The 13,878-nt window shown below is 40.3% G+C and overlaps 1 protein-coding gene across 4 annotated transcripts in view; it reads right to left on the bottom strand.

The window, feature by feature from the left end:
• Positions 1 to 8,645: 8,645 nt before the first annotated feature.
• Positions 8,646 to 13,878, bottom strand: part of NYAP2 (neuronal tyrosine-phosphorylated phosphoinositide-3-kinase adaptor 2) — a 136,812-nt gene continuing 131,579 nt past the window's right edge. For all 4 annotated transcript variants that reach the window (XM_054283096.1, XM_054283097.1, XM_054283098.1 and 1 more), the window contains one exon: positions 8,646 to 12,617. In XM_054283096.1, the coding sequence (XP_054139071.1) occupies positions 12,390 to 12,617 (228 nt within the window). In that variant the 3' untranslated portion in view covers positions 8,646 to 12,389. The remainder of the gene's footprint in view (positions 12,618 to 13,878) is intronic.

Below are 13,878 nucleotides of genomic sequence, written 5' to 3'. Positions count from 1 at the left end.
TTGGGTCCAAAATTTTCTCTAGTAATTTTCTCCTTATTCTCAGCTTTCTAAGCTCTAAGGCTCCAGATTGTTTGATTCCCATTTGGATTTTTAGCCCATCGTGAACTTGACACAGTTGCTAAGATACATATCAGTCTGCACCATGTTGATACAATATTATTTAAACACTTTAAAGGGCAGCCTAACAGTTCTCTGTAAACAGAAAACTCCACCATAAACTGTTCTCTGCAGAAGCAAGCAGCCTGATGCAAAAATTAAATCCAGGGTATTTCAGAGATTACCATGGAAGTGCTCATGAGCATCTGCCCACCACCACCACAGTTGTGGCCACCCTGGTCCAGCTTCAGTGAGCACACAGGTCCTTTGGCCAGTGCCTGCAGCAGCCACCCAGCCTCAGCTCCTGTCCCTGTGCCAGGCTCCCCTGCTGCTGCTGTCACAGGTGTGCAGGGAGTTTGACTTGATGGTGGCAGCCCAGGGCCAATGGCCATTTCCAGGCCTACCTCAGTAGGCCCAAAATCAATCTGACCAGGAGCCCTGCTCATGACCAAAGGTCTAGCCACACTGCATAATGTTGAAATTAAAAAAAATAATAAAAAAATATAAGTTTACCCCTTTAGAAAGAAGGGCCAGAGAGTCACAGTTGGCAGAAAATACAGGCCAAAGTCGTGAGGCCTCTCCGGTAACTGATGTTTGTATTCCACGGTACCTTGTTAACTTGGACAACTGTCAAGAAAAAGGGTTTAAGACTTTCTCAGATGATGCTAAGAAGTCCTCCCTGGATCCCAAAGGAACCCTTTTCCAGAGCTAACCCTTGATTTTGATGTTTTCTCAGTGTTCTTTGGTGTTGGGCCTGTGAGCTGCGTGTCCCCTGTGGTGGCGGCCGAGGCCGTTCCCTCTGAGGCAAGCCCGTGAGGGGAGTGTGTGACAGTGCCCTGCACCACCCAGTGACCGCGGCACAGCCTCACACAACAGCTCCATCCTAACAGCTGGGACACAACCTGGCATCTCCCACGACCATTTCCAACCCTCTGAAGAGAGTGAGGAGCATCTTATGCAAAATGTCTCTATCTGGGACCCAAGACCCAGAGATCATGTCTCATGCTCTGTGTTAACACCATTACCCTTGTGCAATCATCCCCTGCACCATGTTTGCACTGGTAATAATGGAGCAAGTTTTCAAAACCAGAAAAAACTTTCCCAAAACTCTATATTGTTTTCAGATTAAAAATATTTGTATCCACACTATCCCTTAACTCCACAATATCACAATCTTGAGTACAGTTTCACAAGGCCCATGGCACCAATGTGAGTGATGGAGGGGCTAAAAATTCTTTCTCACTTAGTTAATCCCTACTGGGTTTCATTTTTTACTAATTATTCTGAATATCCTTGGGTGAGCCTTAAACTTTAACAATGTCTTTGGCTGTTTTCCTGTACCCCATTAAGTTCAACAGTAGTAAATGTTTATCTTCTCCCTTCTAGTTTTACTTCCTTCACTAAAGCATATTCAGTCTGTTCATTATTTCACATTTTTTGGGTCAGGCTACAAACTTCTCAGTATCATGTCTTCTCTCTTCTATGGTGGTTCAAATTGCTGCATCAGCTTTTCTTCTACTGATTTTGTCCTTTTCTAAATATTCCTGTTAATCACCTCAAAAATTAAGTTTCCCATGATATGGTGAGTAAAAGCAGAACAGGAGGAGTGCAGGTAACAATTCCAATCACCAGCAAAGTCCAAAGCAACAGAGCTTTCTCTTGAAGAAAAATAATTTCAACCTTACAGAACAGACCATGACACACAGTATTTTTTTTCCTGCCTCAGTTTTTAGTCACATCATTTTGTGTGGTCACAGAGACAACCACTTCTCATGAATCTGAGGGCTTGTTTTAGGGTTTTCTTGATATACATGTTGTCCTTGACACTATGCCCACAGGCAGCTCTTCTGAAAGGCCACACTGTGGCTGTCCTGGTGTTTATGGGCCAATGTCATGGATTGCTGCTTCAAAATCCTATCAGATATTTTTGTTGTGTGGATCATGTAATCATTTTTCAACTTGTTTCCAAAAGAAACAAAGTTTCTAGTGTTTCCTATTCCAAGGTCCTAAACTTGAGTAACAGCACCAAAAATGGTGATTTTTTTTCCTTGAGGTTTTTATTAATATGCTAAACTTGCTTAATGGTAAAAATCCATTTCAAAATGGAAAAAAAAGACATTCCTCTTGCAAAATTAATACTAGGGGACTCCAACATTCAAAAATGTCTTCATATTTTTAGTGAAAACAAGAATTTTAACATCTTTTTCTATTAAAATCAAAGTCTCCAGAAAAAAAGACTCCCATTTCAAATTTTCTAATGAACTGTACTTCCTGTTCTTTCATTTATCTTCCTGATATGTCCTATCATTTATAATACACAAAAAAGTTTCTTCCTCTTTCTCCTGGGAAAATGGAAAGTGATCCAATTAATGTTTTCCCCAAAGCCAGGCCTGAGTGTTGCAGTAATATGAGACCACAATTTGCCGTGCTACTGCTAATCCTGCCAGACCAGACAGATGTGAACATCCTTCCCTGCACAGCCATCAGAGACTACCAGCCTGAAAGTCACCCTCAAGCACACAGTGAGTGCTCTGGGCCACCAGAGTTCCAAGAGATGGAGTTGATTCCTACACTCTCCACACGCTGAGCAGAAGAAGAGAGAACAGAAATTATTCCCTAGTCCTACTCTGATCCCATGAAATTCAGAAACTCAGGAAACTGAAGGCTTGTGAAGACACAAGATATTCCATTTAGCACATTCTAGGATCTGTGTCACACTATTTCATATTTACAAGTAAATATTTTCACCAATTTAAAAGAAAAATAAACTAAAGCGCAGGTTTAATATAGAATCCTTGGGTTGACTGTTTTAAGATCCATGCTTGGACGAATACTTCACTAAGTATACCTTTTTCACTCTGAATTCAGAACTGTTAAGTGACCCCACCTGTTCTTTGGAAACAGTGACAGTCTCTAGTTAGGACTTATGAGGAGTGCTATAATGTAAGAAAAATCAATATTGTTATTTTAAAGTGTTCAGCCATGAAAGAACAATCAACGGTTGAAAAGACCAGGAACAATCGATTTCAATGAGCAGCTCATACTGGGTAACAAGGCAGCATAGATATAGATAAAGATTGACTGATAGGAAAGAATATTTAAAGCATTAATTAGATACACTAGAGCTTAATGCCCCCCAGAAGAGTTTTTAAAAGAAGACCCCATCTTAAAGTTTCACATTTCATTGCAGAATTACATCCATCAAATAGCACTTGACAACTGTGACATTGAAAACTATTTTCTTTTAAAACAATAATAATTTGTTAAGCTAAAGCTACTGTTGTTTGAATTCTGTGGGAGCATGTAATGTCATTTCTTCACTCTCTAGAGAAAAGTCACTCACATGTCTAAGTAAATAAGTGCCAAAATCTATGGTAAAGTAAATGACATCTTCAGATTGGGATTCCAAGCTGAAGCTGTCATAACATAGTATGAGACTTCCTTAATGTGAAGGCCCTGAATGCCAAATTGGCACATGACCCTGTTTTCTTGTTCTTCTATAGGAGCACTGGGAACCAGGCACCCATTTTGGTTTCAAGGTGTACATACATACATGAATAGATGTGTGATATGCCCATTCCTTGTCGCAGAAACCCAATTTATCCTTTATTTCAAAGGTTTACAGGAGAGTCTCAGGAGAATAAAAACAAGACTTACAACCCCAAATCCCAGTACAAAAGACGCACAGCTAACTAGCTAATAGCAGGAATGTGGAGAGCATCTGTAAGGTGCACACTGTAGAAAATGGAACTAAATTAATTAATGGAGGTTGAGGTCTCCAGAATTTTTAAATGTTCTCTGAAATAGGGGGATAGGTTGACAATGATCTTTCATTAAAGCTTTGATTTACCTTTGACGGTATCAGACAGCCACTAACAGTCTACCCAAAGATAAATCAAAGGTGTATAAAGTATTTTTGGTCCAGAGTAATACTAAGAGTCTATTTGCCTATGCTACAACAGCAGTAAAAGTACCATTAATTATTCTTCTTGACTGTATTATCTAGTGTTCTTCAGTCAAGATAAAGTTTGAAGGACAAAGAATTTTGCCACAAGCAAAAATCCAAAGTCAGCATTTTTTCCAATTTCCTAATAATTTGTCATGGAAAAAGTATAAAACTTCCCTAAAACATGCCTTGAACTAGCAAAATATGTACATTAAGTGCTATATTTCACCACACTGAGACTCAACAATCTTTCCCTTCCTTAAACTCACTAACCTCACTTGGCAGATGTCTCATTTATCTTGTGGACATACTGAGAAAGAAAAACCTGAGTTTAAAGCACTATGTATTCATTCTTTCTCAGAGAGAGAAGGACTGAAAGGTGATTTATATGTTTTAGAATCCTGTTAACATAAGCAATAGTTTCTCTGTGGAAATTAAATAGGCAGTAAGAAAACTTTCTTAGGGAAGTAAACAAAGCATGAACTCAAATTTGCTTTTCTATTGGATTAAAACTTGTCAGAATTGAAAATTTCTTCTGGTACTGATTTTCAAGAGATTATTTGTGCCAGAATTCCTGAAAAAGATGGAAAATCAAGGAATATTAAAATTTGGCAAAAATAAAAATAAGAATCAGACATCTTACTTAGTTCATTTCAAACCCTGCTATTATGAAGGGCTTTTAGCATTTCTCTCAACCATAGATTCAAAGTATTAATTCAGACAGTGTACTGGAGATTTGTACTTCTGTCTGTGTCTACAAAAATAGACATAAATGATGAAACAGAGGGGAGCTTCCCAGGATAAATGAAACAGCAGCAAAAGCACAAGGAAAAACTCATGATAGCTGGTGAAATTCACCGTTCCTGTCAGTCCACAGCAGTAAATCCCTGGCACAAATGCTGGCAGGATCATTCCAGCACTGTCTGTGGTGACTGTGCAGTACCTGTTTGCCAGGGCTGACAGCGGTGTCCTGGTCACACCTGAAGGCTCATCCACACCACAGGGGTGGGCAGTGCCCTGAGAGGCGGCTGGGATGAGATGCCTGCCTGGGCTTTCCCTCAAAGGTCACCACCTTTCTGCAGGGCTGCAAACCCAAGGGAGGGCTGCCAGGTGCACTGCAAGGGGCATTGAGTGGGCAGGTGAGCTTAAATGACCCTTTCATGTGCTGATTTTTAACCCTTTGACCCTGTGCGCAGTACTGCAGGTTTCCCCCTGCTGATTGCTGCTGCACAAAGAGTAGAAGTCTGGTTTTTATTGAGGCCAATGGCATTGCTTGCAACCTTGAGTACCCTGAATAGGTTGGATCCTAGTTAATTTCAAAATTTTTCCTCTTATTTGGATGTACCACCAAATTAGATGCCTTTTAGGAAGCTAGGCCAGACGTTGTGTCACCATGGACAGGGACAGAGATGGCCAAAGCCTGGGGGAGAAGCCTTACCCATGGTGAGTATGGAAATTTTAAGCAACATAGTTCAGAGGATGAAGGAACAGTCTCAGATAGTGCCTTGAAACACTTACCCCAGGGAATAACTCATCCTGTCAGCTGATTCCATCTACAGCATGTGCCACCACATCCCACACACTGAGTAAGAGCCAGGGAAAGAAGGTGTGGGCTTCTTGGATGGGCCACATAGTTCAGCAGAAACTGAGACACAATTCTCAAACGAGCGTAAAAGCCAGGCAGAAATTGAATGTCTTTGCCTGCTTGGCCAAGGACATCTTAGCCTCTCTAAACTTAATAAATAAACACACCAGCCATTCAGTTGTTGTGTTTACAAGAACAGTAAAAAAACCCTGGAGAACCTGGGAAAGAATAGAGCTCTTTGGTAGGAGCTGGATTCCACAGGAGTTAATTTGAATTTCCCCAGCCAGCTGGAGCCTGGGGAAAGTTGATTTTCCATTGCCCTGCACCTTGTAGAATCATTTACACTTCTCAAGTGGATATAAAACCGCTACAGACACTAACAACACCATTTAACACCCACTTTGCAGAGGTGTTAACGTCCAAAGAAAGTATAAGGTCATGGAGAGCAGGATTCAATCGGGAGCGCTGCTGAGGAAGTGCAGGCTGCTCTGTCCCCCGGGGCTGACCCTCGGGCTGCTTTCCCTGCTTCCCGAACACGTCACACCGCGATGGTCACCAAGATCCTGCCACGGGAGGTTCCTCCTGCTGGTGTCACTTGTGCGAGGGAAAGGGACCCTGCCCGGCTCCCTGCAGGGTCGCTGTGACTGGCCCTGCTGCCCCAGGGACACCCTTGTGCCCGAGGCTGAAGCTCCGTGTTTCCCCACGTTCCTCTTTCCCCAGCCCTCTCTGAAACTTGCTGTGTATAAGCCAAGAACAGCGTTGATAAATCCTACCTTCTAAAATAAAATCAATGGTGGTTCATCCTCCTGCTCTCCTCGTATGTTTTCATGAGGGCTAAGAGAGCACAGAGCTGGCTGAGAACAGACGAGGTAGAGAATATTAATGGGGAAAAAAAAGATTATGGGAACTCTTGTACCTACAAATATTTTTCCCAAAGCACATCATGAAAGGGAGGATGAGACAAAAAGAGAGAAGGAGGCAAAAGAAGATGAAAATATACGATAGGTGGGAAAAACACTGAAACCACCAACCACCCTGGTGCCAAAAATCTCAATTAAAAGGTGACAGATGTGTAACCTTGTTTTAAAGGAAAAGAAAAAGCACCATAAAAGAGATGTTGGCAGGTTTAGAAAATAAATGCCAAATGTGTTTAGTCTTGCCTTTGAGCAGTGTTTCTTTTCAGTTGTCTTCTGGTTTTGTAAATTTTATTTGGTTTCCTGCAGTTCCCTTGCCAGCTCTGTGAGGGCTGGCCATAGATCTGAGAGATGTTGGCCCATCTTCCCTCTAAGGGCTGCTTGACTTCCCTGCTGTGCTCAGAGCAGGTTACTTGTTCCCCAGCAAGACAAGGCCCTCTGTGCTTTAATTGCTTCTCAGCCACTCTGGCACCAGCTGAGGTTACTCCGAGTGACTGCAGGGGAGAAACAGCAGCAACTCCAGCCAGTGGTATTGTGATGGCTTTCAAAATGCAAAAGGAGCAGAGACCCAAGATAGAGGACTGCAGGCACCTTTCCACTTCTAAATAAACTTAGAGAAAATGCAAGTGTAAAACTCAACCGTTCCTTTTTATGGTCTTGTCTCCTTTTAATTTAAACTTCTTCTGTTTAAAAAACAATGGTATATAAAAAGTGTTTTTGCAGTGGCAAAGAAAGAGAATACACATATTTCAAAGAGGAAGATGTCTGATTTTGCCCCATATTTATGCTCCCTGATGCATTTGGCAATGCTTCCATTTAATTCCTTCTCTATTCAGGTGCTGTTGTGTTCAGAAGTGGTCAGGCATGTCATGTGGGGTAAGTTGAATGTTAGAAGTCACCATGGCAATCATTTAGAAATGAGCTAGGACACGGGACTTTGTGAACTGTACCAGTGAAGAACGCAGACATGAATCTGACAAATGGACAAATTCTTTTTACCTCTTTTAGGGCTGGAGAAATCCCTGTAAAACAGTGTTAATTTCTAGTCACCCATAGGGGGTCTTCATACAGAACATAGAGCCAGTGAGAAAAGGCTGGAGTTTGCTTCAGAGGATGGGTCACTCAACATCTGTGTCAGGGGCTGGGGAGAGGAAGAGGAGCATGAAGGGGTAGCAAAGCTCCTCATCCTATATATGGGCCCTGTCAGTGGGATTGCTGCTCAGGAGAGAGGCTGTGTCTTGGGGAAAGCAGGTGACTCCTGGGGCAGCAAAGCAGTTGGAAAGCACCTTCTGGGTCATTTGCAGCCTGTCCCAGAAGCAGGTACTGCTGAAGACAACCAAAAGTTTCTCCCTTCCAGTGCACCTCTCCATGCAGATTTGTACAGACAAGGATAAGACCTTTTTGGTATATTGGAGGCAGCTTTTTGTCATGAAAGGAGAGAAATATGGTCTCAGTGCCACAGCAAGAGCTTTACTGTTTCTTACTGGCTTCTTTATTAACTACTTGCTTGCTTACTTTCTTAGAAACCTTTTAAAATTACAAAATGCCTTCTAAAAATATTAGGGGGGATGTCTTCTTAAAAAAGTTGTGGAATTCTTCTGCAAGGGCTGGGTTTTACATCCTAATGGGACTAAAGCTTTTGTCTGGAAACAGGAAGCTTATGTTTACTTTTGAGCAGATTTTTGAGAACTTTATGGAGAGTATGATAGCTCCCTCTCACATTTGAGGATATTCTGCAAATGGAGATCTTTGAAGGGGGGTCCTTTGAAGTGAGCATCTGCCATTCCAAACTGTGAAAGGTGCTTAGACAAAAATTTATCTGCTCTTCAGAGAAATCTTATCCTAAGGATTTAGTTGAGGATGGCACTCATGGCATTAGATGCAACGAGGCATGACTTGCAAATACTAAACTATTAAAGCAATTAATTAATTTCCTCCAACAAATGGTACGATTAAAAATGTGCCTAGGGAATGCTATAAATATACATCTATGACTTGACTTTTCTTCCCAGGAATCTCTGGCTAATCCCTAGTGAATAACCTGTCTCTAAACTTAAACTATCAAATAAAAATGAAAAGCCAAATATTTTAAACTATTGCTTTTTATTATAATTACACTGGAGCACAAATAAATAAGCACTAAATTATTGTAAAATATTGTCAATGCACTAAAGAAAGCAGAATTGATCTTCAAACAACATCTTATTACTTCAGAAGTATCAAAGTACATTTAATTACATCTTACCTAAAAAAATCAAGTACAAAAATGAAAGAAAATTAATATGTATTTATACTGTGTATATAGAAACGGCTAATAATATATGATTACAGTTAGCCTCTAGCTACTCCTTAGTCCTACACAATCTCAGGCACATACCTGACAATTTCTAATGAAATATAAAAAAAAGCAACATGACATTCAGTTTCAAGATATTGGTAAATGTATTACATTGGAATGAACACAGAATGATTTCATTTTATTTAAAAACCCTGTCATTTAAAAACATAGTGCCATTGTCCACTTAAAAATAAACAACCCAAACCAAAAAACCCCATACTATTTTATACCATTTGCTTTAATTTGTCAAAAGGAGCGATAAAGTAGACATACATTGGCTAATATACGTAAACACATTTTTAGTGCAAGAATAACAAGACCTGTGACTTTACTGTGCTTTCTTAAAATCACAGTGCACCTTACACAAATTGCTACACTATAATGTTTAACTTCAGAAGTTTAAAGCAAAATAAGTGCATACCAAACAATTTCATATATACAGTCTCCATAAGTGTGTGTATATATGTGATCTGTATGTATATACAGATTGCATATTTATACAGACTACAGCTTTAATGACTGTGTAACTAAGCACTGTCATTCACCCTGTGACACAGAAGCTGCTGAGACAAGAGGTGATGTAGGAAATGTGTGACAGCATTGTGATGGCAGCTCTCGGCAGGACCATGTGCCTTTTACTCGAGCCATGGGGTGGGCCAGGTGGGTCAGGGGACAGGGCAGTGGCTCTGTCCCTGACCTTGGGAAACTACTCTGCCTGAGCCTCACGTCCCTCCTCAGTAAAACGGCTCTCGCAAGCATGAGGTTTACTTCACATTTCTAAAGTGCTTTGAAGGTAAGTGCTAAGTTATATTTTACTTTTTCATGTTGTTGCACTTTAAAACAAAAAGCCATTGTTTCCATGGGATACAATGGAGGTCTGGAAGCACATGGGCAGTTATTTAGGAAGGACAACGTAAACAGTGTTGAGCAATAAAAGCAAAACAAGGAGTGTGCAGCGGGCTAAGTGTACAAGCAAGTCTGCTCTAGGACAAGAATGCTTCAATTCCCTGATCATTATTCCTGTTACATGTCGATATGGAAAGGACACGATATGAACAAACACCAGCAAGGACAGAACCGTTCACACTGACACTGCCTTCCCCCGGCAGGTGTGCCCAGGGTCTGCGCTGCCAGCGATGTTCCTGGAGCTCCAGGAGGAAACCAGTGAGGACAAGGACTGGCAGAGCTGACTGAACGCCTGCTTGTGTTCTGTCACCAGTGACTTTGTGCAGCTGGGGGAAAGGGCTGAGCTAAGTGTTTCACACATGGATATGGGAAATTCTTCTCTTGCCACATTACAAGGAAGACAAACCACGAACACTTGCTGAATAATGAACCTGTTATCTCAACAAATTTCTTATGACCAACAAGTCTTCTTCTTTCCAGCAGAACTTTGCGAGATTTCTGGAGTTTTTCTTCTGCAATTTTCTTTCTTTAAAAAAGAGAGAATAAGCAGAATAAACAGTTGGTGTCTTTCGGATGCAAGGTGTTCAAAGATTCCCTGACAGCCTCCAGGTTTTTTCATGTCTTCTGTCATTTTGGCTGTGAGGGGGTCTTCAAATCTGAATTTCAACTCTGTACTTATTCCAGCCTTTGTATATTCCTAACACACCAATATTTAACATATGCAGATATACGTATGCACACATCTATGGGTATATATAGATACATGCATATATACATGTATATGTGTGTACACATATGCATATATACATATACAGTAATGCTAATATACATACACACATATAAACACACACTTCATCTTTTACAGAAATCTCAGTTTGGACATCAAAATATACATTAGTTAATTAGTTATAAAATATTTAAAAACTTTATTTCAGAGGCTGAAAAGAAACTACTACTGATAAAACATTACCGAAACTCAAACTTTAGCAATATAGATTACAAAAACCTTCTAAAATTTGTTATTTTTGGTCTTTTTTGATCAGCAATTGCAGCTGTGGCAATGCTGTCAATATAATTTTAAAGAAAAGCCAATATAACAAGAAGTTTCAAACAACACACCTTTTCTTCTTGGTGAATATAACATTAAAATGATTGTTTTAAAGAGGGAATCTTGTACTACCAAATTTCAGACACATAGATAGAAATTTTAATATACAAAATATATGCCATAGATCTTTTCTCCCCCCCTACTCCACCGCAGTACAATTTTCCCTCGTCCTCAAGAGATCCTTTTGGAAGATATTTCACTGCACAGATTTCACCCTCATAATCAGTATAAGCCATCCCTTTCTCCCGTTAAAACCAGGAGGTCATAATTCTTTGGTCATGACATAATATTCTGTTAAAATGGATGTAATATAATACAGGATTGCAAGCCAATTCCAGAAGCAGCCAGGAAGAAGAAACAGCATAGCCAGGAGAATGTGTTACGTGGGCTTCTGCTTCAAAACGGCATGAAACCAAGAGGGATTTCCCAACAGCCTTTCAAGGGGTCTGAAATCCAGCCCACAGAAACAACACGAGGAAATCTGACACAGCATAAGTAAGGATGTGCTGCTGGATTTAAAAATAATAAACATGTAAACATATTTTGTCGCCTTTATTTTCTGGACCGTCAGTAAATGTGGACGGGGACGGCGGCTGCAGTGGCACCGCCTCACCCCGCTGAGCCGCCGGCTCTCTCCGCCAAGGGCTGCACAATGCTTAGTCACAGTGAACCATGGTCTCTGCTAATCAATGGAACGTCTTCAGGGAAGAGATTCTGTCGCAGGCCGTGCTGCAGAAAATTTAGTTCCTTGGCCAAATCATTTTAGTGAATGGTTCATATAAAACCAAGGACAATTAATCTGGTTACCATTATGGGAAAACAGATGCAGAACAATTAATATTTTAAATGCAACTTGGGCACCTGCGCTGAGCACTTGTACTTTCAGTGCTTGCAGGTTTGCTGTTTCCCCCCAGAACTCTCTCCTTTGTCCATCCCACCCCCCTAGCTAAGGACATCTAACAAGTACGACTCTAGTTATCCTCTACAGCCCTAGCACCGAGTTGTTTTGTACATTGTCCTCTCCAACAACACGTACAACCACATGCTTTTGTACAGAGGCCACATCTAGGCAGGTCAGAGAAATAAAATGGTGGCGGCGGGGGTGAACCGTAGAATAGAACATAGAAAATAGGTAATAAAACAGTATAACAGTAACATTATATAGTAAAATTCTCCATAAATTTTTGAATTTATATATATATATATTTATATATTTAAACAGTGTATTAGTTTGGGTGTTTTCAATATATTGGTGAAATATTTACATTTTGATATCTTCTGGATCCAAAAAAATCCTGGATGAATATGTATGCCTTAATCCAGTCAGAAACTTAAATCTCTCTCTTGATTGACAGGTGAGCACTGTACTGGTGTGTTTTTTCCTAGGAAGTCCACCACCTGCAGATAAGTCTTAGATTAGAGCCTTTGCCTTTTAAAGAAAGCAGGCTACCTGTGCTTGGTGCCACACAGCAGAGAGGGCATCCTCCACAGGCCTGTCAAATTGCAGTGTCCCAGAAAACAGTTTGCTGTTTGGAATAAGGAGGAGGGCTGTATTTCTTGGTCCCAGCATTCTTTTTCCAACTTGGCAAGATAGGCATGCTGTCCTGTTTGCAGAGTCCTTTCTCTGATTTCTGTCGAGCTTTGATCTCTTTGCAGAGGCAACGCTTTTTTTCAATCATGTCCAGCATCGTATGGTCCCCTTGCAACCACTGCATGCACGTCACCTATTGGGGGAGGTGGATGGAGAAAGAAAAAAAAAGAGGGAAAAAACATAACTGTCTTGGTCATAGATTAAATATGCTTTTTCTTTGCAAAGTTAGCTTACTCTTATTCGAAACAGTCTAATTTTATGAATAAAAATCTCTGTGCCAACAACAGAAACAGAGCTAGTCTTTACTTCTAAATACTTCCTTAAGAAAAGAAAGGGTAATAGAAGATCACAGTTTTAACTTCTCCAGAGCACTAAAATCTAAGATAAATGGTTTTGGCAATCTAACACTGGTTGGATTTTAAATGGTACAATAGATCTTAAAAAGGCACATGGATCTTAACAGCATCCTTAAGTTGTGGAAATAAAAAATTCTACACACTGAAACCCACGTTTTATATTGCTTTCCAAATCCAATCTGTCACATTAAAAGCAGGGTGTTAACATTTCTGAGTATCAAGCTAAATATAACTGTTAAATTTTGTTAAAATGATTTAATGAACTCCCTGCAAATTATATGGATTAACCTATCCTACTCTGTGATATTTCATTAACTGGAAGGCACAAGAGTTAAGAAACTCCATGTTTTCATGCATGTGGAATACTGGAGAACGTGATCCTGATCCAAAAGGGGAGGTTAGCATATGTTTAGCTGTAAGTACGTGTCACAGCCCCTCTGAAGCTGAGAATGTGACTTCATTTGAGTTCAGTGGGGAGTTCACAATTGAAAATGTGTCTTCAGAGGCTTTAGACTGGAACAGAAATCACTAATAGTAAATTCCTCTGAAAGGGCTCATTGGTTTCGGACATCACTGTATACCTGCAGCTCAGAAAACTTCCTCTGAACACTTACTTTGCCAATGTGAAGTGATGTCTTGAATGTCCCCACATTTTTTTCCCACGAGTTAAGGATTTGTGTGTAAGTAAATGGACACGGTACCTTCACAAGGGCTGTCCAGGTACATCTGTGCTTTTGACATGAAAATGAACATCTACAGCAATACTTTGGCAGAATTTGAGATTCATGAAGGAATTGTATCTTTATTATTATGGTATTTGAATACATTAAATAATGCATATGCCTTTCATTCACAAGTCTTAGAATGCCAAGCATGGGCATACACCAAGACTCTAGAACTGGGGCCTGGTTTGCCTATAATCCCCTATAGAATCCCTTATAGATCCAACTTCCTTGGATCTCAGTAGTTTTTGTGTTTAGCTTGAAGCCTATTTAGCATTTATTGATAATAGATTAAGCAAATGTTCAGATTCATAGC

This window comes from Melozone crissalis, unplaced genomic scaffold (assembly GCF_028551555.1).
Source record: "Melozone crissalis strain CALT ecotype California unplaced genomic scaffold, PUWL_Pcris_2 ptg000034l_1, whole genome shotgun sequence".
NCBI lineage: Eukaryota > Metazoa > Chordata > Aves > Passeriformes > Passerellidae > Melozone > Melozone crissalis.
Note: the sequence above shows the minus strand (reverse complement) of the source record. Positions and strands in the feature narration are given on the sequence as shown.